Source organism: Pyrus communis, chromosome 6, assembly GCF_041283825.1.
Source record: "Pyrus communis isolate YQ-2024b chromosome 6, ASM4128382v1, whole genome shotgun sequence".
NCBI lineage: Eukaryota > Viridiplantae > Streptophyta > Magnoliopsida > Rosales > Rosaceae > Pyrus > Pyrus communis.
This window is the reverse complement of record NC_142570.1, coordinates 2,500,586-2,525,200: the sequence shown is the minus strand read 5'-3', so window position 1 is coordinate 2,525,200 and position 24,615 is coordinate 2,500,586. Positions and strand designations below refer to the sequence as shown.

At 36.9% G+C, this 24,615-nt stretch overlaps 2 protein-coding genes across 2 annotated transcripts; one reads left to right on the top strand and one right to left on the bottom strand.

Moving 5' to 3' along the window:
• Positions 1–1,202: 1,202 nt before the first annotated feature.
• On the bottom strand, positions 1,203–18,400 carry LOC137709753 (U5 small nuclear ribonucleoprotein helicase). Its single transcript, XM_068448730.2, has 49 exons — positions 18,155–18,400; positions 17,678–17,739; positions 17,422–17,590; positions 16,542–16,989; positions 16,372–16,437; positions 15,886–15,990; positions 15,498–15,797; positions 14,521–14,637; positions 14,368–14,427; positions 13,905–13,976; positions 13,677–13,793; positions 13,428–13,589; positions 12,523–12,588; positions 12,244–12,396; positions 12,080–12,163; positions 11,510–11,584; positions 11,286–11,417; positions 11,135–11,200; positions 10,848–10,913; positions 10,633–10,755; positions 9,916–10,065; positions 9,536–9,748; positions 9,095–9,250; positions 8,774–8,998; positions 8,594–8,695; positions 8,404–8,484; positions 8,199–8,279; positions 7,865–8,068; positions 7,626–7,742; positions 7,399–7,521; positions 7,114–7,203; positions 6,916–7,041; positions 6,699–6,761; positions 6,393–6,481; positions 5,915–6,005; positions 5,081–5,230; positions 4,802–4,993; positions 4,615–4,680; positions 4,331–4,486; positions 4,100–4,243; positions 3,925–3,992; positions 3,668–3,833; positions 3,516–3,578; positions 3,068–3,163; positions 2,799–2,966; positions 2,401–2,571; positions 2,068–2,211; positions 1,860–1,991; positions 1,203–1,675 (listed from the first exon to the last, which is right to left on the bottom strand). Exons 1-49 carry the CDS (start codon positions 18,262–18,264, stop codon positions 1,592–1,594), a joined length of 6,264 nt encoding a protein of 2,087 aa, XP_068304831.2. The 5' UTR covers positions 18,265–18,400; the 3' UTR covers positions 1,203–1,591.
• A 1,546-nt stretch (positions 18,401–19,946) lies between these two features.
• On the top strand, positions 19,947–24,290 carry LOC137710931 (uncharacterized). Its single transcript, XM_068450098.2, has 4 exons — positions 19,947–20,236; positions 20,602–20,838; positions 20,966–20,999; positions 23,567–24,290. The coding sequence occupies exons 1-4, from the start codon at positions 20,182–20,184 to the stop codon at positions 23,976–23,978; spliced, it is 738 nt and encodes a 245-aa protein (XP_068306199.2). The 5' UTR covers positions 19,947–20,181; the 3' UTR covers positions 23,979–24,290.
• Positions 24,291–24,615: the final 325 nt, after the last annotated feature.

The following is a 24,615-nucleotide window of genomic DNA, read 5'->3' as shown; positions in this document are numbered from 1 at the left end:
GTATTTTCATTTGTAATGCTTCCGACATAAGTCTTCAAGTGAAGATAATGGCATAGGCTTATTCAGCTCGTTCAAGCCATTATTGGCCTCAATGGTTTCTCAACTTCTTGATAGTCAAGTGGAGATTCACATCTTATACCCCACATAAAGTGGTTTCTGTAAAGAAACGTCCAAATCAATGAAATCGAACTTGTTACGGTTCGACAATCCACTGAATGGATGGAACAAGATTGTGATTGCTACTATGAAATAAGATATTCATAAGCATCAAAGTTAGAACATTCGGGGTTCTAAGATATGGTTTACATGAAAAACGTTGAGTTTTCATGGATGTATTGTTTTATGAAAACTTTGGGATTCAAAGGTACCAAATTCGAAACTACAGGTTCGAGTTTAGTTATGAACTTTCGGTTCATAAAAGAAGGTACCTTCAAGAACACAGAATACAATATGCAACTAAGTGTAGTGGATTTGGGTTGCTTCAGGAACTCAAGTGTAAGTGCTTCGGGACTATGAAAGGGAGTCAGCGGTTTAAAGATGCTAGGTTCTTTGATGCCGATTGGGATTAGTCCGTCGGACCATCGGTAACCTGTGAACGTGTAAATTCAGCAGAAATAAGGCTGGACCTTTTGTATGCTTTGTAAATAAGTTGAAGAAATTGGATTTTGTGAGTGAAAGTAGATTGAGAGGTTCCTGTGTAATATGATGGCTTATTTTTAGTTACACCTCTTCAAACCTGATATCTTACTTTGCCTCTCTAAAACTCAAAATTCGTTTCACTTTGCCTCGTAAAACTCGATTTTGATCTCATTTTTGTCCTATGAAATTCAAAAGTCGTCATTTTACTCTATAAAAATCAAAATTAGTTCCATAGTGCCTTAATTCTGTTAATCCCATTATGTGGGTAATATTTGGGTGCACCAATCCAATCAATTTAGTTTTTATCCTTTTCCATCCCTGCAACTCAAACACGGCACCCAGAAAAATTCCAATTATGAATTTCTTCTTTTAAACTCAATATTTTATTCTTGAATGTTAACGCATAACGAAAATTTATAATTAAATTCTTTAACACGTGGTGTAGTCTTATTGAGTGGTAAGTCGCACATGTTCCAAAGGCAACTTTTGAATGTCAAAATAGAATGAATTTTGAGTGTTAGAAAGTAACGTGACTTTTAAATTACAAGGAACAAAGTGAAATCGTAATCGAGTTCAAGAACGTAACTAAAAATAAACCCAACATAAATTGGGTGGTAATACTAATTTCACATGCCATTTTGTTCTATAAGAAAACAATAATTGCACTCCAAAATAGTTATCCCGCACCCCTTTTGTTTTGAGTGAAGATTCACTAAAACCCGACCTGAATAAAGCATAATCGTCTGGGTATCGGGTTCGGGTCCACCGGGGAACAAGCTCCCGATAACTCCAATTTATTAGACACTAATCATACATAAAATTGTACTCGTACACCAGAAAGACGGTAAATATCGAACCTTATAAATTTTTTTGCTGCCGGGATATGTGTTCCTCGCGTCACGTTTCATCCTTTTCTCATATGTTCATGCATTTTCTGATATTCCGGCATTGATCACCGCCGTTGAATAAGTTCTGAGATAGAGTGCTCTTGCTCGAAGCCCAAATAACAATCCGAAACTAAAATCAATTTCATCCCCTGGAAAATACGGTTAAATAATGTTATACAAGCAAACCAAGACATTGAAATCGAAATTGAAATCAAAATCAAAATCGACAGTTTGATATTCGGTAATGATGAATTATTTACCCGGGTTTAGTCACCCGTAATAACAAATGGAATGTCAGATATTCGATAAAACAGGGAGAATTTATCCGCGTACCTGGATATTATTCGGAGCTGCTGGTAACTCCATGTGAGTAACCAAGTGATCGGAGAAGGATACTCTCTTCAGAGCGTATAATTCAGATGTTGAGGTGTTCCCAAGGACCAACCACCACGCTTCGTTTTTCACCTGTCAAAGAAATCCGAAGCTTAGTTTCGTTTCTCGTTATCAGATTAGAACAAGGAGAACAATTTTACGGTTTTACCTTAGGAAATCGCGGGGTAAACGCTCTTGATTTGTTTTGCCTGTAATTGGTCTTAACCAATCTGATGTTTAAAGAGTGAGACTTTCCGCTGTCCTTTTCCTGAATTCTTAACTTCATTTCGATGTGGGGAAAATGCTGCAGATCCTAGAACAACAAAAAATTGCAGATGTTAAGCTACCGGAATCAGTTGGCATGCCTGGCAGTGAATAATAGTGAACAAAAAACGACTTGTGTCTCAATAACCTAACCGACCCACTCCAAAAGCCATCCGGTCATGTTACATCTTGACCGTGGGTGGGTTTGCTATGTGTCAGCTATCTTTGAAGTCCATACCTGATAAAACTTTGAAGCCGGGAAGTTTCCGATCATGGTCTGCAAAGTTGTCTTGGGGAGATTCAGTAGTTGCTGCACGCTGAATATTCCTCTTTTGCTTAGTGAGTCGGCAAGTTCAACATTCATGCATGGCATCATCCACAAGGAAGAATCCTTATCAAACCATAAACCCTGAAACGACACAAAGATAACAGAAGAGGCTAGGCATCAAACTTTACTTTTTTGAGAAACAAATCATCCGAGTCAAATCAGTTAACGTTTAACTAATCGACTGATATGCTGGCCGTACAACGTCATAATATGAACCAGGTAAAATGACAAGCTGCGGTCCTTTTTCTAGGCAGGTACTTTATTTCGTTTTACAGTAAAAGTTGGAATGGTAACCACTAGGAGTTTACCTGCATGACCATTTGCAGAAGATGCATGCAAGTAACTGAGCTTGAAAGCCACCCACTGTTGGCACATATATCTATCATGGCCTGGATGACCCGTATACTTTGATCCAGTACCGACTTCAAGTCTGTGACGTAATCACTGATTGGTAATTCTAACTGCGAGAAATGTGCCTGAATGCAGAATTCATGCATGGTAAGAGAAACAATGAGAGAACTACAAGAAAACGACAGAACATTTTTATTATGAACATATTGTTGAAGATAACTCTGACCTGAAACAGAAGATTGGCTTTGACATGTGGATCATCTAACCGGTCCTTATCCACTTTATATCGAACTCTCTCAGTCAACGCTCCATTGTAATTCTCCTATTATCATATAAAATATTATAGATAGTTAAGACAAAGATCTCATATTCTTTTACAAAATAAATTTTAATTGGCACTGACTCGCAATAACATGGGTAGGACTATTGTCCCAAAAAGTTTTGGATCCAACACAGAACTTAATATCCTGTGTGGTATAGGAAGAATATCATATGTTAGCAAATTTGTACGAAAGAAGGATTCCATATGACTGCTAATTTTTAATATTCCTTTCAGTGCTAATTTTCTCAATTTTTTTTTCAAATAGCCACCGCTGGTATATTTAGTCCATCAAGTGTGTGCCTCTATACTAATCTAAAAAGAAAGAAAGTACCCAAGACCTTAGACTAATTACCTCATTGTGCCGCACAGGAAGTTCGTTATATTCAGAAGCAGCCGATAGGATATGCAAGAACACCTATAGGAAATAGCCTTTCATAAGCATAACAGCATAAAAATGTAAAAGCGAGAAAAGGACTACCAGATGAATCAAGAACCATATCTTACTTCAAGCGACGTATCTGAACTTATGTTTGAACCAAACATTGATACAGTCATGTAGCTAAGGTAATACTGGGATGCTATTGAACCCAGCATCGTTGGCTTCACACTGTCATCATTCATCTCGATGCATCCACTGTCTTCGAGATCCTCAAATGTGTTCTGCACTAGCCTGTCAAAAACAAGAGTAAGTAGTGAAAGCAATGGCACTGGAAGAGAATGATAAAAGAAAAAGAATCGATGAGAAATGGACATTTTATTACCTAGACAAGTAAGAATTTACAACTTCAGCTTCTGCATTGTCCAAGCCATAGTAAGCTGGATTAAACATCTGTAGCAAATGCAAGGCGTTCACAACTTTTATGTCAAAAAATTGATAATCCGATTCCCTTTCTTTCTGTATTTTTATTCTCTCTAGTTATGTGACCAAAACCATACCAGTCTACGGTATAAATATGTCCAGGTAAGATAATGGAGCGCATCCTCTTTATGGCAAATTGTGCCAGAAACTATCTCAGCGTTGATGTGATTATGCAACTGTTCCCTCAGACTACTCTCGACGGGAAATGGTTCGTATAAGAACTGCAATTCATTAAACCGCATATTATTCTAGCACCCTGTGAAGGATAACATTCAACTAACTGTATAAAGTCACGACTTCAAATTAACCTTTTTATAGAAGCTCTTTTTGGGTTCATGAACAAGAATGACTGCTTTCCCATGCTGATCAAATTGTGGCCGGCCAGCACGACCCATCATTTGCAAGATATCTGTGATTGGAAAATCAACATATCTTTTTGCTTTCCCATCATAATATTCTGTTCCCTGCAAGAGAATTAATGGCATTATATAAATGAAAGATTGAGGAAGAACAGCTGATGCAATAGATACTAGCAAAAAATTTAATTCTAGGAAACAAATGTAAAAGCCTACCACACAAATTTTGCCTTTACCTTAATGATGACTAGATGGGCTGGAAGGTTTACACCCCATGCCAATGTGCTCGTACAAACCAATACCTATAATTTGATGGACAATGCCTAATCAGTATAAAGAGTAAGATATTTTTCTTCCTAATATTCTCTTTCTGTACTGTGTCTATCAGGAAAGATACGTGATTTGCCAGGTAAAGAGAATTGCCTGAATCTTGTTGTTTGCAAAAAGCTCTTCAACTAGAGATCTATCCTTGTCATTCAGACCAGCGTGATGTAATCCAATGCCAAATTGCAAAGTGTGCCTAAGGTTATTATCAGTGACCTGAGAAAGCACCATCTGCAGGTCGTCTTCTGGCATGCTAAGAAACTGCCTTGGATGTTCATCTGAAGCTGCAAACTTCAATTACAGAAAAGAAATAAAAACAATAATAATTAGTCACAGTTAGGGAATGCTTCATTTTCCCAACATGACTTCAGATCCTACCTGAATGAGGTCCAATGCAGTAAGCCTTGTCTGTCGACGAGAGGAAACAAATATTAAAACTGGTTTTGTAGGTGAGTGGGTGCATATCGCAGCATATGCTGGTTTGTTCATGCTATTCATCCTTGGGCAATAGAACTTTCCAGGGTATCCCTGTTCATAAACTGACATATTAGTGCTATGAAGTAAACATATATAAGGCCCTTATCTGCTTTCATCTCAACAACAAAAATGCAAACATAAACAAGGAGACAGCTCTATATTCTACCTCATTTAGTGCGCATAGTCACTAGCATAATAAAAGATAAGCTAATATACATAGATCAAAAGGAAAACAGTATAGTTGTAGTTACATATCCAATTTTAAATACCCTTGTAGTTCTAGCAGCACAGGTGTATCTAATACCTTCTCTCTTTTGTTTGAAAAAAAAAAAAGAAAAAAAAAAAAAGAAAGAAAGACAAACATACTTTATTTAAACTATTGAGAGACGATACAATTACATAGGAGGACTAAGGGTCCAGTGAGATACAAATCGAACAGCAAATATTGATGCAGAAGATTGCAGACCTAGATAAGTAATCTCACAATTACCTATACATTTAAAAACAACTACCATACCATTAACGGTTGTATAAAACCAAAATAAGTATTATAAACTTAATATCATATACAAGAAAACAAGAGATAACCGAGATGCTGTAACAAAGTCGCTTGCAAATTGAAGGAGGCCCATATTTCAATATTCCCCAGGAAAAGTTACTAGCAAATCACTTCCAAAATAGAGCCAAAAGATCAAACATGAAACCATAATCCATTTGAAACACTAAATTTACTACCTGGATATGAACTTCAAGAGGTACAGGTCTCACGCTTGGTTTAAAATTGAAGAGCCCGATTTCCCCAACACCCAACCAATCAGCCAAATCCCTACAGAATTGAAACGGCAAAAGAATATTCAAAACATAATATGTTGATCAAGGAGAAAGGGAAAAAAAAAGCAATTCACGTGCACTATTTCCACAAAAAGAGCATAATAGAGTATGACATTTGCTCAATTGTTTAAGAGCAGTACAACTGAAACATGCCTGAGAATACTGATAATATGACAACAATTTAAAATATATCCAGACAAATAATGCAAAAGGGAGGGTTGCATCTAGTGATCTGCAAACATTCCATCAAAGGATCCAACCCGATACCAAATGCACATACATGCCAGGTAAAAACTTGCAAAAAAAGAAGAAAAAAAAACTTTAGGACTTGGATGTGAGATCCACTGCAGGATCCTAGGATCAAAGATGCACACAGACGTACCCTGCATTTGCTAAAGCTGTAGAAAGGCCTACAAATTGTACTTCACGCTCTGTCTGTGATGATATGTATCTCATCCTTGACACAATAACCTGGAACATAAATTTGCAAGCTCAAACCAAGACCAACTACCTTTTCCCCAAGAAAAATCATATGGTCATCTGAAGAAAAGTGTCAACACACACAGACGAAGACATATACTGGCATGTTCCCATCAAAGCATGATAATAAGCAAGTTCATTTCTCTTATATGTCAAATTTTTTTATTTTTCACAATTAACCAAGAGCACAAAATTTTTCTATATATACCTCAAGGATGGGTCCACGGTCAGCTCCCAACAAGTGAATCTCATCCATGATCATAAGCCCAACCTACTGATGAAACATCCATTAATGCATAGCATGCAAAATGACATACATGTGTAGAAAAATTATGTACACAAATAAAGTAGAAATCCAATTAACTAAATAAACTAGTTCCTTCTTGGAGAAGGGGAAAAATATCGATATACGTGAGTGAATGCACCTTCTTAACATAGTCTCGACTATGCCAATTACGACTGATACCATCCCACTTCTCAGGAGTAGATATTATGATATCCGCTGACATAATGGCCATCATATCTGGAGTATAATCACCAGTCATTTCAACCTGACAACAACAGAGTTATTACCAGTACCACATATTATGGTTTACTTATAGCTATAAGGGAAAAAAATTCACCATCTTTTTCCCTAGCTGAGAGACAAGGCGTCCTTTCCAATCATTCATTCTTTCCCGAACAATAGCCTTCAAAGGTGCTATGTAAATGACCTACAGTCAACAGTTCATAGTACACTTTAGCATAAAAGCAGCATTGAAATACACAAACCTATTAAGTGCAATCCTGCCCAGATCAGCACCCGTAGGTGCTACCTTCCACAAAAAAACCATTGCCCTTTCTCATTTTGCATTTCTCTCAGGAAAAATCTATTTCTATTCTGTGATTAGGAAATGCCAACGAGATACCTTCATATCAGGCTGGGTATTGAAGAGACGAAGCATAGCAAGCTCGGCAGATATAGTTTTCCCACTTCCAGTGGGAGCTCCTAACAAAACATTATTGTCTGTGTGATACAAGACATGGAAAGTCTGCCCAATTCCAAAAAAAGCATTAACTCACTGAAATGTGATGGATATTGTCCGGGAAAAAGATGAGGAAAAAAACCACAATAAAGGTGTAAAATCACTGAAACCTGTGTTTGTATCGGATTAAAGTGTGAGAATCTGTACAATGCTTCGTATGAATTGTTGCCAAGTGAAGTCACAGGGAGAGGTTTCAAATCTAGCAGTTCTGTATGTGAAGTATGAGCCTGAAGAAACAAGACTTGTCTGATCAGACAAAGCTTTTGGCAGGAGCACCTCGTTGGCCTTTATGAAAATAAAAATAAAAATTCGACCATATACCCATATAATAAACAACGAAAACAAGTACCTCTGGCAGTGCTAGATTCTGGAAAGATATGGTGTAGAAAGCCTCTGAACGCAACCAAGAATCCGAAACAGCACGGATATAATACTGTGGTGGATGTGGCTCAAATATTGGCACAGTAAAAGAAAGCTTCTGAGGTTCCCCCTTAGCCATCCGCTTTGTCAGAGTGAATAGCTCTGAATGGTAGATGTGGTCATTCTCCGAATCCTTTAATATAGTCAAACATCAAGAAAATTATAGTTTTATATGGGGAAAAAAATTTGGTCCTTAAACATGACTAGTATAAGAGCCTATGACCCATAGAAAATTAACAAGAAATTGGAAATCATGTCAGCACCTCAACGAGAATCCACCAACGTTGGGCTGTGCCATGAAAACGATCTTTCCATATGAAGTCTGGTGTAATAAGTAATTCCACCTGAAAATTAAAAAATACATAAATAGGTGTTCAAAAAAAAATTACTGAATGATTAATCAGACAACAAACATTTAGTGAGATAGAAATTACTATAAAAAAATTAAGGTTCACCATGGTAACTTACCTTTAAAACAGTTCTGGTGATTGGACTCACAGTTGCTGACAACTGGATCCATGGAAAATATCCCAAATATTGCTTGACCAACTTCAATCACCCAAAAGAAAACAAGGAAAGAAAGGGTTAAACAAATTTCCTATTGTTTGACGTACCCCATACCAAAGTGAAGTTTAAAGTACTACAATAGACAATATACCCTTCCTCCAGGCCCATAGTGAATCAATGCTCCAATGTCTTTTTCCTCCATCTCATATAGGCGATCTAAGTCAGCCTCTCGTTCTTCAAGCTTTCGCAGTATCTGTATGAATAAAATATATTGTCAAACAATGCACTACACTTTGAGGAAATTAATAGGAGAAAAGTATCATGTACAAACATCTCCTGAAAGATCCTTGTCAAATTGTCTGAGAGGATGCTGATGGGGCCAAACTTGGTGATCCACAGCCTTACAATAGTCCAACATGAACAATGACATCTCAGACCAGCCCTTTCGTAAGCAAATCTCAAATAAAGCCCGCATAATGCGTGCCAAGCTTGCACTTATATATGCAGCATCAGAAACCAAGGAAAAGGTATCGATTGAGCCACGAGATATGTACAACTGCAAAACACATAAGCCATAAATTAGTCAACAAATATTTCCCTTTTTGTAAAATTTTAGGTAATATTTGATAGCAGCAGCTGAGCACAAAGCAACCTGAATGAGAATGGAAATCTTTCCATGTTTATTTGAAGGACCCCCCTTAACTTCTAAAGGGCATGATGATCGCACCAACGCCTCAAGTTCATGCTGTTCCTCATCTCGAACAACAATATTTTCAAATTCTGAGGAGTGGGCTACCATATCAATTACCTGAAGGAACAGAAAAAGCAGCACCAGCCAAATCAAAAATAATAATTATTAGAAGGAAACTCCTTGTTACGAGAAGGGAGCTATTTGACACTCCAAAGTCATCCTGCAGTCTTCATAGTAAAAAGATGGATGGAAGAGTGCGTGATGACTATTTTTGAGTGCTGCTAACAATTCTCTTACAAGAAAATAAAAAGCGAGAAACATATTTCAAGGCTGCATTGAGATGGATGTCTCAAATAGGAAGCAAATTGGAAATACAAATGAAATAGTACACAAAACAATAACCTCAGTCTCATTCATGTGGCGTCTCAAACATTCATTGTACGTTTCAACACTTGAGTATTGAATATAAAAGTGGCTTGCAATTCGACCAAGTTCTGTACAATAAAAGTTGCCACTTTTTTCATCAAATCGCATCATTTTTGCTTTGTCCAGGGAACGTGCAGCATCCGCAATAAGAGATCTTTGCTTCAAGCTCAAGGAAGGATCTGCAACAACCTACAAAATGCAGAAGAAAATGTCAATACCCGAAACAAGCAAATACAAATATCTAACCCATAAGCACCAATAAAGTCCAGTAGGCTTTCGAGAATAAACAATAAAGTCAGGCTGCCAGTCAAGAAAATGTTCAACAAAGATCAACTGGTAAACCATATAGGTAATACCTCATCCCACCCGATACCGTACACCAAAGGGTTCAGCCTCATTCTTATAAAAAGGTATGTATATCCAAGCCATGCACAAGCTTCCTTGACATTGGTGACAGTACCAAGTGCCACCTCTGCATTTAAATTGTCTTTCAAGGAACTAATAAACTGCAAACATTGAAGGAAATTACAAGAGCCATAAGAAAAAGTGAATCATCTCAGCATAACTTGGATAAATTCAAATACACAAAACATGCAAAACCCAAAATTTATTACGTGCAAGGACATCATATTGCCATTCTACGTCATTGTATAACGTAAAACTCAAGTATGTGGAGAACTCTTAAGTTCAGCATGTCAATGCATAATGAAGTACCCTAAGGCACATCCAAATCAATGATACCTTGTCCCATAAGTTAGTTGCAGTTCCAGATGTACTAAAGTGACCGATAAAACCTTGTCCAACAAATTAGTTTCACTTTCAGATCTACTAGAGCTGACTTATAAGCAATGTTTATAGTAAACAATCAAACAATCACAGATTCAAAACCACCTAAAACTTATCCGAATATGTTTTACACAAGGTGTAACCAAGATTCTGTCTCAAGACCCATCCAAATTATTTTGTTACAGAAAATCAGTACACTTCACAAGACACATGAGAAATTCTCACCCACTGACTGACCTGGATATATACATATCATAATGTTCTAGTGTCTTAAACTACACTAGTACCTGACTTTCTATAGGAAGTTGACTTGTCAGCAACCGAAGATAGTAGGCCAGTTTGTCGTGAGACGTAATTATAATGCCCTCACCACTTTTGTCGAATTGAGGTCTCCCAGCACGCCCAAAGATCTAAAGAAATTATCATGAGAACAAAAAAAATGGAAATTATATGATAAAGTTTGCTTGAGATGTATTTACAAGAGAAACACTTTGAATCTAACCTGCATAACATCTAGCATGCCCAGGTCTTTCCACCCACCAGCCTTTGGATCATACAATTGAGTCCCCTGAAGAAAATGCCACACTTTATATATATGTGTGTGTGTGTGTGTGTGTATATATATCTATATATATTATAATCTTTTTAGGGAACAGGAAGTAAAATAAAGGAGAAAGAACATCGAACTGTCTAATTAACGTCCATTCTGTCACATCTTATCTTTAAAAAATTAAAGTATCAAGTTTTAAGCCGCACAAATAAACTATACTTTCAGAAGTCTGCACAAACCTTTATCACAACAGTGTGAGCTGGTAGATTTACACCCCATGCCAAAGTTGCTGTACAAACAAGTACCTACAACAGAAAACAACATATCTAAAAGAACAATTGCGGCCAAATATAGAAGCAACAGTATGAAGGATAACTAGATGATATCTACCTTCAATAGTCCATCAGAGAAAAGGCGCTCAGTCAAACCTCTATCAGACCGTAACATCCCAGCATGATGAACTCCAACTCCAAATTCAAAAAGTGCAACAAGATCTTTGTTTCTGGACTTCTTAACATCCCTCTGAAATTCATTAAATGGTACCTCTATCAAAAATAAATAAAAGGTCTGATATTAATAATAAGATCTAGAAAACAAAAAACATCATTTCTTGCCTGAACCAATGAAAACTGTGGGTGTTCATCGTTCTTGAAAAGATCCAGTCCTTCAAACTTGCGAGCAAGTTCAACCTGTAAAAATGTAATATAATTGGTAAATAGCGAAGCCAGAGCATAACACACCTCATAAAATTGACAGCAAAGAATTATAAATTTCGAACCAAGTCCATCTTTCTATGATAAACAACATTGGTTATTGCATTATAAGACTTTAAATGTCACAAACAGATTTTATCCTTTTAGATATGTATTAGCGTATGTACAATTGCATCCTTTCAACTTATACCAACATGCCTTTATTAATTCATTGTTGAACCAGACCAATAATATTAACTCCAAAACCTACAAACAATGTAGGACAAATGGCACAATATCAAGCCAGTTCCTATGACTAAAATGAAGCTTGCAAGGATTCATACTGGTCTAGCTGATGCAATTGCATTAACAACCAACCAAGCTTTCTCATTGGCGAAGTTGGCATAACTAGTTTATTATTCACACTTCAAAAAGAATTTCAAGCCAAATAGAAGGGCCACAAAATTCAGATGGAACATGAGGAGGGTATACCAATTTCTGAGCTGTTTTTGCTGTGTCCTTTCGAGAATGAACGAATACCATTGCCTGATACCCTTGTCTGAGTGATTCAACAACCTGGCAGAAAAAGTATCAATCAGTTAATAACCATTCCAATGCACACATTACAGAAAGGACAGCCAATCAAGAAGAAATACCTTCTTGTAGCATATCTCATTCATTAATTCATTTCGGGCTGCAAAGTTCTGCTCACTAATACCAATATACTGCTGTGCAAGGGGCACAGGACGATAACTAGCATCAAAAAAGAAGAGTCCTGCATCTGGATTCACTCTCAGAAACTGTGCAACCTGAGTGATTATAAAACAATTACCATATCCACATTAAGAAATAAATATGAGGCTTTAAATTATGGCATGTAAATTCCAATCAATAGTTCAATACAGATCATAAATATAAAAAACTGGCCAAGAAACCTCCAAATAGTTGGGTAGAGTTGCTGAAAGGCCAACAATGCGTATCATCGTCTGTGTAGATTCCACCTGCCAAGCACACCAAAAACAACAAACCAAAAGACAAAAACAAAAATCATAAGCAACTAAATCAACAATCAGATAACCATTTAAGTAAAATGTAATATCTGATAAACATTTATAAAAATAAACGTCCTGCTATTACATAAAACAATAATCATCTTTGCAAGCAGTGCCTTCAATAAGACTTTGATGGATACTTCCTTTTAACAGGGAAAATTTATCGAAAGACTTGTTGATGAATACGCCTTCAAGTCTATTTATAAGTTATAACTACTGGGTTGGTAACATTGTTGGCCAATTCCCTAACAGCTAAAGTTTTTGACTTTCAATGGTTTGTATAAAGTTGAGGAAAGTCGGGTCAGCAACTCTCATCCTCACGCCCGCACTTATTTACTAATTTGCAAGGTGTATCTCTTTGTCTGCATCTTCACATGAAAAATGAATCTGCAAGTTAAGAATAAGTTTAGTACATTGTTGGCTCATTCCTTTAGCTCAAGTCTTTTGGGTCCATTAGCTGTCTAACTATAACAACTCCCCTACCGTATAATCAGAACCAGTTGTGTAAACTCATAACTATGTTGGCGGGAAAAAAAAAATTGCCTTTATCACAATATACAATAAACATCAAAATATTGTATGTATTCAATTTCAAACTATGGTAAATGACTAAGGGAACCCGATTTTCCATAAGAAGATGAAGACTAAGAGCAACAAGAAACAGAGAGGATCTCTCCAGCTTTCATAAGCATAAATTGAAACTGTACAGATGTTATCAACTAATCTAAACAGTGTGAGTTATTTCACATCAATAAGCCAAGAGCACTAATGACTCGCTAAAAGTTTACCTGGCGCAAAGTCCGAGCAACTAGTGCCTCAATTACAGGGCCCCTGTCATCATTCAATAGATGCACTTCATCAATAATTAAAAGCTTCACGAGCATTGAAAGTGCCATGTCACTGCTCTTGCGAGTAATGACATCCCATTTTTCAGGTGTAGTAACTATCATCTGAATAACAAGAAAGTAGAGACGTTAAGGGAACAGGATAGGAGCAACAACAGCATACTGAGCATGCAAAATTTGATAAAAAGTGACCTGAGTTTCTTCAAGTTCATTCTTAGATAGTTGCATGTCACCAGTAAGTTCTTTCACAGTCATATTCAATGGAGATAAGCGATGGCTAAAAGTTGATGTGACTTCTGAAGCTAATGCCTAAAAAAGAAATGGTAATAAGTAACAAGCCACTAGTTCAATGCCCATCAGAGAAAAAAAAGGAAAAAAAAAAGGGAAAGAAAAAGGAAGAGAGTAACATAGGGTAGATACCTTCATAGGTGCAACATAAACTATTTTAAATTCATTTTTATGCAAGTAACCATCTTTGAAGTGCTGTCCAATCTGCACCATATGACTAGTCTAGTCACTATCTAAATATCAAAATAGATCATAACTACTGAATGCTAAATAAAGAAAAGTACAGAAAAAGAGCTGCTTAGGTTGAATTCAATCCTATAAGCAGCAGCACCATAACATAAAAGGAGTTAATTAACTAAGACAGCCAAAAGTTTAGTTTCCTTGCTTTTGTTTTGCAAGGTGGTATCCTTCAAAACATTAACCTCCTACAAAAAATATAAGTAGCACTTCCTAGGTCATAGGACATTACAACTGAAGTTAACTCATACATAATATAAAACCAATTGTGTGAATCTGTGCTCAACTCCAAGTAGTATGAGATAAGTATGATTGCCAAAAGGAACAGAGAACCAGGAATTCTCAATCATTGGCATACCTCATGTAGAATAGAAATCATAGCTATGTTCGTCTTACCAGCTCCTGTTGGAGCACAAACCTGCAAGCAAATCGAAATCACATTCAAGCATATCATACACACTTTCACAGGAAAGGTTTGGTATTCACATAGTAAACAGAAATAACAACTTACTAGTATATTTTCATTAGTGTTATAAACAGTATGAAATATGCGGCTCTGAATACGGTTCAAAGATTTGTATCCCCGAAAAGCAGCTTGAGCAAATTCATCTAACTCTGTTATCTCAATCTGAGAACAGATGATAATAAACAAAAAATTCCATACAAAAGGAAAGATGTCAAGGCCAGTAGATGATAAAAGAAATGGAAAGTAACGACAATCCTGTTTGATAAACCACCAGTAAATGCACAAATATTATGGCCTGCTTGCCAGTGAACTCCAATAGCATCACAAACTTCCTATGGAAAAATATATTCATACATTATCTTATAGCTACAAAGCATGTCATGGTCAATATAATTCTCCAAGAGAAAGTAATATCCGAAGGTTTATACATGTCACATACCTGCTCACACTTAATATGAAAAAAGAAATATGATAAATGTAGCAAAATGAAGAATGCTTCCCGGTAAGTTTATTTCCCTGGAAGGGGTAATAAGGGATGCATCTATAAGCTAGCTACCACCTGTTAGGTCAGTCCATTTATAATGGTTGCCCAAATACCAACATAAGGTTTACTTTGATTTCATCTTTTAAGATCATAGATTATAAAAATAAATAAAAGTAAATCCTTTATAGTTGACTGCCTTGAAGGGAGTGTCAATGTTCTCTAAAAAGAACCTGTTCTTAATTTTAGCGTGTATTCTGTTTGTGCTTTCTTCAGGTGTTGTTTGACAAACATACCAAGCCCTATTCCCTATTCATCGGGGAAAGGGAAAAAACAGGTCTAGTACTTAGTTCTCCGAGAGCAGCTAGTACCTAAAATAATATAGAAGGAGACTCCCTAACTTATTATCCGCTTGTGCGCCTCCGAAAGGTTCCTATTAGTCATCTCCAATTAACAAAATTATGTAAAGAATTGAGAACCGGTGTATATAGTTTTAAAATGACAAACATGAAATAAAATTATCAGAAAAGTTAATTGTTACCAGCTTTTCTCCTGGTTTCATTTGTGCTGTTGGTGTTGGGGGAATAATGACTTCCTCATACCCCTTATGATGCTTCCTCACGGTTCCTTGAGGAAGAGCACTAACTGCTAAAGAGTGAGCTTCACCATACCCTAATAGATCATCAACAGGTTTTTTTCTTTCACTTGCTTGTACTAGAGAAGAAAATTTTACACCAGCCAGATCACTATCAGCGCCATATTCTGTTCCTCGTCTTTGTCGCTTTTCCTCTTTGCGCCGAAGTTTATCAATTTGCCGTTCAGATTCTGTTTGAACAGTAACCTGAAAACAGAAATGGAATGCTTGATGCCATATTTAGCCTTTTGATTTATGTGTCGACGAGAACAAATTTATACAGAATCAGTTCTACCTGTGTGCCATAACTAGGCATACGTGGTTGAGAGCTTGAAGATAATTTATCAGATTTCAGTCCCAGTAGCCCTTGATGGATGGCATCGACGAGTTCCTTTCGATGCTGTGGGAAACATAAAAACAAAAATCAAAAAAGAAACTTTAGCTGTAAATTCATGAAATATTAAATCTGGAATAGACTTCTCTAAGAAATATCCATCAAAAATGTATACTAGATGGCCAAAGAAACAATTGTATCCTACAACTGAAACGTGATATGCTGTTACAAAAAAGGGGATCAAATTTGTATTTAAAGAACAAATATATTTATAAAAGAAGGTGCCACTTCTTCAAACAAAGATCATGATGACACATGTTAGGAAAGAGTACTGGGGAAGCGGATTTTTGTGTTGTCTGTGCATGTGTGTTGGTAGTGTTTTAGGAGGACACAGTAAAGAGTATCTAAGACTAGCTCAACAAAGTAGTAGAATGTTTATATTCTTACTGATATGAGGTCTTGGACAGTTTCAAACGCACTATCCCCAACAAGATCTAACAAGTCACCTGCTATCTTCATTAAGAAAAAGATCTCATGATTAGTATGAATTTAGTTGCCTACAAAAGCACAAGAGTGAAGCCCATTACAATAAAAGTAGATGAACTATTAATGAATACCTCATCACCAGATTTGTCAGAGTCAAGAACCCGACAGATGGCCATAGCCAATTCATCTCCAGAAAGCTGTGAAGTACTTTTTGTTATTATCCGATCACATGCATCTTGTAACCAACTCAAGTTGAAGCTTTGTCCATTCGAAGTAGGTTGATGATCATTCAAGTCATTGCGACTATATAATCCTTCATAATATGATGTAGAAGAAGTGCTTTCCTCACCCAATAGCTCCCCATCCTCCAAAGAAACATCCACCAGAAACCGAGCTGGTGCATGGAAAACAAGGTCAGCGCCAAATTCTGCATTGTCATCAGTCCCACTTACATGGTTTTCTGGAAGCGAAGTCCCCCCATCACTAGACTGCACCCCACAAAGTCTCTGGGCAAGGGAGACAACCTTCCGCATGTTAGCATCCGAAACGGCTTGACCAAGTAAGTTTTGCACTTCCAGGCTGCATTTCAAATATTAGAGGATAAAATCAAAATTCTTGAAACTTTGTTTTCTTTTGGTCGATAATCATAGTTAAAATTTCATATACAATCTCTAACTACGCATTATAAATTAATCAAATTGCGATGGATACTCATTTGACACAATCCCCTGCATTCCTTAATTTGCTTCTATATGAATGTAAGGCATTTGTGAGAATCTTGTATAAATATGTTCCAAATTAGTTTCATCCGTCAATGAGTAAATCAGGTCTACAAATGTTCAGTTTCGTAGGTAAAGAAACTTAATAAATGGTAACGGACTATGAATAACTTGTTCATTGTGTTCCTGGAGGCCAGAACACAAGGGAGCAACCACTTGTAATACTATATTTACTAATTTAACTTCTATCTGATTAAAATGAACATTAAGGATTGGAAAGCAGAATTCTTACCTTGTCCTGGCAATAATTGTTTCAACATTGGCTTCCTCCGCTGGCGAGCTGAAAAGGCGGTACATAGCCAGTGCCACCTCACGAAACTCTTCGGAGGAAACTTCTCCATCTATCAATTCAACCACTGCTCCGACAAACTGTTTGTACGCTTGCCGCACTTCAACTGAAGCTGCTCCACAAATTTCCAGTTTATTCAATATATCAAATACGGTGTGCTATGTCCACAATCACACTACAGGAAAGTTGTCAACATTACCTTCTTCCCATCTATGAACTATCTTCCTAGCAAGTTCCGACTCATCAACTGAGCTCGAAGACCTACACCGGATAAGTCCAAAAATCCAAATATTATTTCGGAATTAATTGGTCAAGAACAACTAATCAGGAACCGTAAACAGCTTCACTAGTAAAAATTAGCACAAAATTCACGTCCCGAGCAGCGTATTACTCCTCCATTTAATCACTAAGATCCTAATACACACAGAAAATACATAGATATTGAATTTCGTTTAATTCGTCCTAATTTCTCCATTAAATCTTCGATCAAGCTAAAGCTAAATTGCATCAAGCTCGTTCCACGGGGAAACTTCGGCATTCCATTCCAGCTCCTATCTCATATCAACAAACTCATATCAATTTTCTAAGCATCCTACTTACATTTCCTACACTTTCTCGGCAACCAAACAGAAAATAACAGTAAAAAAAAAAAGTGAGAATTGTAGAGAGAAAATACTGGGGCGGTTTGTGGCGGCTCTGGAGGAGGATCTTCCGCTGCAAATAGGCCTGATCGACGTCAAAGGGCTCTCTAAGAGAGCTGGTCAGCCGCGGAAGTTGAACCAACATCTTTCCGGATTCTTCTTCTTCTTCCGCTTGACGAAATGAAGCTTTTTGGTGCTTGAGAGCTTGAGGGCGTCTGGGTTTTTTTGGCACGAAAAGATTTCGGGTCAAGTAAATTAAGCGACCCGAATGTATACGGGTCCGACCTGGTATTTGGTATTTTAAGTCTGCGATCACGTATATTGGGTTCGTAGTGAAATTTTGACGGGGCGAAGCGAATGAACCGTTGGTATGACGGGCCGGATTGCATAAAGCTAGTAGGTATGGGCCATATCATTCGGTCATGAAAGTTCAACACGTAAACGGGAATTTCAAACATGACACGTTAACACGATTCAAACAAGCATATAGACGGTAATGTGATTAAATTGAGCGCAATCACTTTTGCGTCGAAATCGTATTCATGTTGCAATCGTATCAACCTGTTTAACTTACTTGAAAATGTTGGCTCATATCCAAATCAAATCAGCAGCCATGGAAGAGGACTCATCTTATTGCACTTGAATTCAAATTTCCCTTGTGTTTGGTAATTTAAAATATCATTTACTCAACTCGAGTGAAAAAATAACTCATAACACCGTAGTATATTTTTTTCATAATTTAAATCTCTGTCTTATCTCAATTCTTTTTGACACATGCATATCCAGTTCAACTTTCTCTTTTTTTAATATAAATTAGTGTAAAATATTTATATTAAAATAATAATAAAAATGATCTCAATCATTCCCTCCCACGTTCTCTTGCCAACGTACGTAACACATGAGATGTTCCACACCACATTACTACGCTACAAAAAAGATGATGTATCAACTGATGATCGAGACCACAGCCGTTGTTAGCTTACGATTAGTTAATTATATATTATGTGATCAGAAATCATTTTAAATATTTTTACTTAAAATTAAATACAAACAGTATCTGACAAAAACTGATAGCACAATATACGATCAATGCACACGATTTACAGATCCACAAGATCCTCACCAAGAGGATCCAGAGAGAATCCAATTGAAAAAAGAATGATGATCCCCTCCAGATCCTCACATTATGTCCATTTATCGTACATATGCGGTTATAAATCATTTTAAATATTTTTATTTAAAATTAAACACAAATATTACTTGACGAAAATTGATCATACAATATACGATAAACGAACACGATATGAGGATCCCTAGAATCCTCACAAAGAGGATCCGAAGAGAATCCTCATTCCTTGTAGTTGTTCTAGTCCCCATGACATGAAACCAGTTTGATTTTTAACAATGGCTGGTTTAAAAATATTTTTAAAATCGCGAAATGTGTGCTTTTATGAAAGATTAATATTTAGCAAAAATACAAATGAAGTGATTCTCACAATAAGTACATAATTAATGTTTATTGCATGACTGGTTTTTCTTGTATAAAAAATTTGAAATACTTCCTACAATAAGAACATAACTAATATTTCTAGCTTAAAGAACTTCCAATACTTTTAAAACTCAAAATTATATTTTCAAAAACTCTTATAATTATAAAAACGCTTCTAAATAAGCCCTTAGCTATTACAATTAACACAAAAAGGCATGGTGACGTATAATCCTCGATAGGTAATTGCTTTCAGTACAAACCAAGAAATGAACAGTGTTAAAAATTGTACACATAACGAGATGGAGAAGAAAAAAAGGAAAAAGGCACGCCGACACCACACACACAGAGCCACTATCACCGCGCACCGTCAACATCACCAAGTTTTTTTTTTTTTTTTTTTTTTTTTTTTTTTTTTTTTTTGTGTATCTAGATATTTACCCACATTTCCTGTGTTCTCACACCCTCATCCCATTTCTCACTCTCTCTCTCTAGATTCAGCTGGTGCTAGCTTGCTTTGAGCTCCATTGTTAACTTAACACACACTACTCTCTCTCTCTTTCTCTCTCTTCAACCATGGCTGCCCTAGCTTTTGCAGCTCTGCTTCTCTTAGCCATGGCTGGCCAGTCAAGTAAGAACACATTTATGTATTTTCCATATAATTTTTTAAGTGAAATGGGTATTTTTTTTCATCACCATATTTTCAACGATGTACTTACCTAATCAAGCCTGTAAATTTTTTATTTTATTTCAAAAAAATACCATTTTTCCTTACTAGTTCAGTGTTCATTTTCCTTCATTTGTTTTTCTAATTTCTAATTTGTATTAATGTTAAAGATTTCATATTTCTCTTAAAGTTTGCATTTTTGGGGGTTTTTTTTCAGAAAAAGAAAAATAGATCTGATCTTTGATCTTCCTGCCATGTATAAACTCACCCCTTTTAATATTTTGAGCCTCTGATTTATTTATTTGTTTGTGGGGATTATATTTGTATAGGTGCAAATTGGTGTGTTTGCAAAGATGGAGACCCTACGGCCCTGCAGAGGGCACTGGACTATGCCTGTGGAGCTGGGGCAGATTGCAACCCCATAAAACCCAATGGAGTTTGCTACAACCCCAACACTGTCAAAGCTCACTGCAGCTATGCTGTCAACAGCTATTTCCAGAAGAAGGGCCAATCCACTGGCACTTGTGACTTTTCTGGCACTGCAACCCCTACCGCCACTGATCCCAGTAAGTCCCCAGATCCTTCTCTTTTGGGTTCATTTTTTTGTTAAATTTTGGGTTGATTTTTTTGTGTATGGATCAGTTAGATTAAAGGTGGTAACTTTTTTTTTACCATTCCATGGTGTTTTTACAGGCTCAAATGGTTGTACTTACCCTGCCAGTGCCAGGTATGGTTAATTTGGACCAATTTTTTTTTCCATTTTTCATGGATTTTATTTGGTTTTTTATTATCTTTTTGGTTAATTATTTCTGCTTGAATCTTTTGAATGCCATCAAGTTACACTCCACAGTCCACAGTTTACTCTTTGGATTTCAAATTTTAGGGCTAAGCTGTGTAAGTAGTGAATTGGGAGTGCTGCTTTAGGGCAAAGCTTAAGTAGAAATGCAGGAAAAGCACTTTTCTTAAAAGACAAAAATATGATTTGCAGGGACAAAGAGTTACCAAACTCCATATATTAACTTTGCAGTAAAAAACTTGGTTAATTTTGTTTTCTGCTGTCTACTGTTTTCTTTGTGAATATTTTTAATACGGAAAATGATTTTCTCATACTTTTTTATCCTCTTCTGCATTCCGTAGATTCTCGTTTGCTTTATATAACTATAAAAATAACGTTTGGATAAGAAGATCAATGGTGTGCGGAAATCGTTTTCCTTCATTGTACCTCGTATTATCCAACACCCTCCTTTTTCTTTTTTGCTTTGATCAATCTAAATTATCTAATTAAGCTCTTTTTATATTTTCGACTGGTGTTGAAATTTGCATCAGATGTCCTGACTTATTGCCCATTTATTGGTAGTTGAGCTTAGTAAATTTTGGAAAATTATCCTAGCCAAATTTTTTTTCTGGAGATCCGGAAGATCTCTTGATCACGATCGTTCATAGTATATCGTGTGATTAGTTTTCGTTAGGTACTATTTATATTAAATTTTAAATTTGAAATTTCAAATAATTTCTGATCGCACGATATACGATGAACGATAATGATCACGAATCTCCCGGATCTCCAAAAATCCTTTTCCGTAAATTTTGCCAAATAATTGGGATCCAATGCTTTTTTTAACCCCAAAAGGGGGTAAAGTGGTTAAATTGTGTTGAAAGTAACAGTAAAAAGGGTAAAAAAATGTTGTCCAAAACACAGAATGACATCTGTCCCTTTGTTATGCAAAGCCATCATCTTTTTGGCTTTAGGCGCCGTACACTGCCTAATGCAATGCATGGTCTGTGATCAGAGTCAGAATTCAAAAGTAACGGCCACAAAAAACTTTGGTGAAGGAGTTTTTTGTCCACATTTGTGATGGGCAGATTTTGTCCGTCACAAAAAGCATAGCACCACGTCCATGGTGGGACAATAGATATTCTGAGGATTCAAAAGCTACATCATAGCCTTGGGATGCTCAATCTTTTGAGATCTGAGCCAGCTTTTTTGAAGTTTTGTTTTCTGGACTTTTATCTCACTTCACCGTTCTTTTGGTAGCACTAATCTAAACTCGGTTTTGGTTTTGGTTTTGTTTTTGTTTTTGTTTTTCTTGCTGTTTTTACATCGTTTATGACAACTTTACCGGATAAGTGGCGAAGGACTTTCATACACCCCTCGGGATGCCACTATGGTGTCTCGGGCTAGTGTCGTGCGTATTATGACTATTATCCGAGAGGGACTTACATGCGCCGCCTCGGACGCCACCAATAATACAATGCCACTTTCAATACACTCCTCGAGATGCCACTATGGCGTCTCGGGCTAGTGTCATGCGTATTATGACTATTATCCGAAAGGGACTTACAAGCGCCTTCTCGGACGCCACTTAATAATACAATGCCATGTGAATCGCATGTAGTTATCCACTTGGGTAAGTCATAAAACTCATGCATTACTCTTCCTATCGTTTCTTCTACCTCTGATGCATCTCATTCAACTGTAAAAGATTTCTAATTTTTAATTAGTATGTTAAACTAATTTTTTATTCAAAAGCTTTCCCGAAAGGGCTTAGATTAGATGCTAATGTACTTTAAACTACTTTTGTTTAAAAGAAGTGTTATGCTCGTTCCTCTCATACATTGGTGGATTTTGAGAGATGGGGCCTACTATAGATAATTATTAATTATCACCTCCTAAACAAGGAGAAATTTTTCAGTATACCAGAAATACGACCCTGATACACCAAGTATCATACATTCAATGACTTTGAACCGGCATGAATTTAAATCAGCTTACACGATGTTACATGCCTATATATGCTCCGAAAAACATATGTTCGCGTTAAGATGCAAACATTCCTGTTGTTCTTGGCTATAGGATGGAACTTTTAAAAATCTTCGCGACGTTGTAGCATTGCACAAATAGTTCATTGGCTTCGTATTCGAAGGGCAACTTTGAATAGTTATTGATCTTTCTGAACTTTTTTTTTAATAAGCTTGCGTTTCCAGCATCTCTCTCCAAGGTTGACTGGTTTTGCAATATTGTAGGTCCTACACAGGATAAAGCTTATCTCAAAGAATGCTGTGTAGGACCTACGATGAGCTTTATGATTGCACGGTCTCTGTTCAGCCACTGCGTAAACATGTGGGAGCGTAAATTTTCTTGTAAAATCATAAACTTGTTTATCTTCCATGATTTTTTGTTTTGTATGTTCTCATTCTGTATGCTTCACATGATCATATGCTTGCAGCTTCCGTTCTGGCATTTCTAGGTTTTGTGTTTGGTGTGTTAAATATTTTTTCTTCTTCGTCCTTCAGCTCATCAGGTACTACTCCGACAACACCATCCACGGGAACCGGCACAACCCCAACCACCGGCACTCCCCCAACCACCGGCACAACCCCATCCACCGGCACAACCCCTACCGGCACAACCCCTACCACCGGCACAACTCCTACCACCGGGACAACCCCTACCACCGGGACAACCCCTACCACCGGCACAACCCCCACAACTGGCACAACACCCACAACTGGCACAACGCCTACAGGCACCACCCCGTACACAGCGACTCCTGGAGTACTAGGAGGCATTGGCACGGGCGTAGGGCCATCGGGAGCTGGCATCAACACGGACGACAGCGGTGGGATTAGATCTGTTGACACTGCTAGTTTGTTTTCTTCTCTCATAACCCTATTCTTCTCAGGCTTGATGCTTTGGTGGGGCTGAAAAGGAATTTAGAGGGTGCGAGGAGGAGGAAGATGGGGTAGGATGTGCAATTATGAACATCTTAGGGGACATCCTTGCTAAGATTTTTGTATTTTTGTATCTTCATTGCCCTTCTAAGTAATTAAGTAACCGTATTATGTGGGAAAAAAGCAGCTGTGGGGAAAAGCAGATGGGCTTTTGATTCCTTTTTGGGTGTTTGTGAAGCAGCTGTCTCTCGCTCTCTGTTTTTTCGTTTGTACAATAGATTTAGATCTAATCTGAGAGTGTACTAGCTAGTCTATTAATTCGATGAGTATTTCATGGTTTGGTTTACTGAGTCACTTTTCCTTTAAAAACAAATCATAGATTGACTCGCGGTCATTGTTTTGTGTTTACTAAGCATGCACGCGTTAGATTGGTTCGCTTGTGAGTAAGAATGACTTGTTGCATGTCTAAATCAGGCAATGTTCGTCATAAGAACAACCATACGTTTAGGTGCATTTTAATGAATCCGAGTAATTAATACCTCTTCACTCGTAAGTTAGAGATTTTAGGTTCGATTCTCGTCAAAAACAAATTTGAACTATATTTTTGTTAACTCATTGTGAGGTTAAGTTGAAAAATATTGTGTATTGATTTTTTTTTTTTTTTTAGCCTT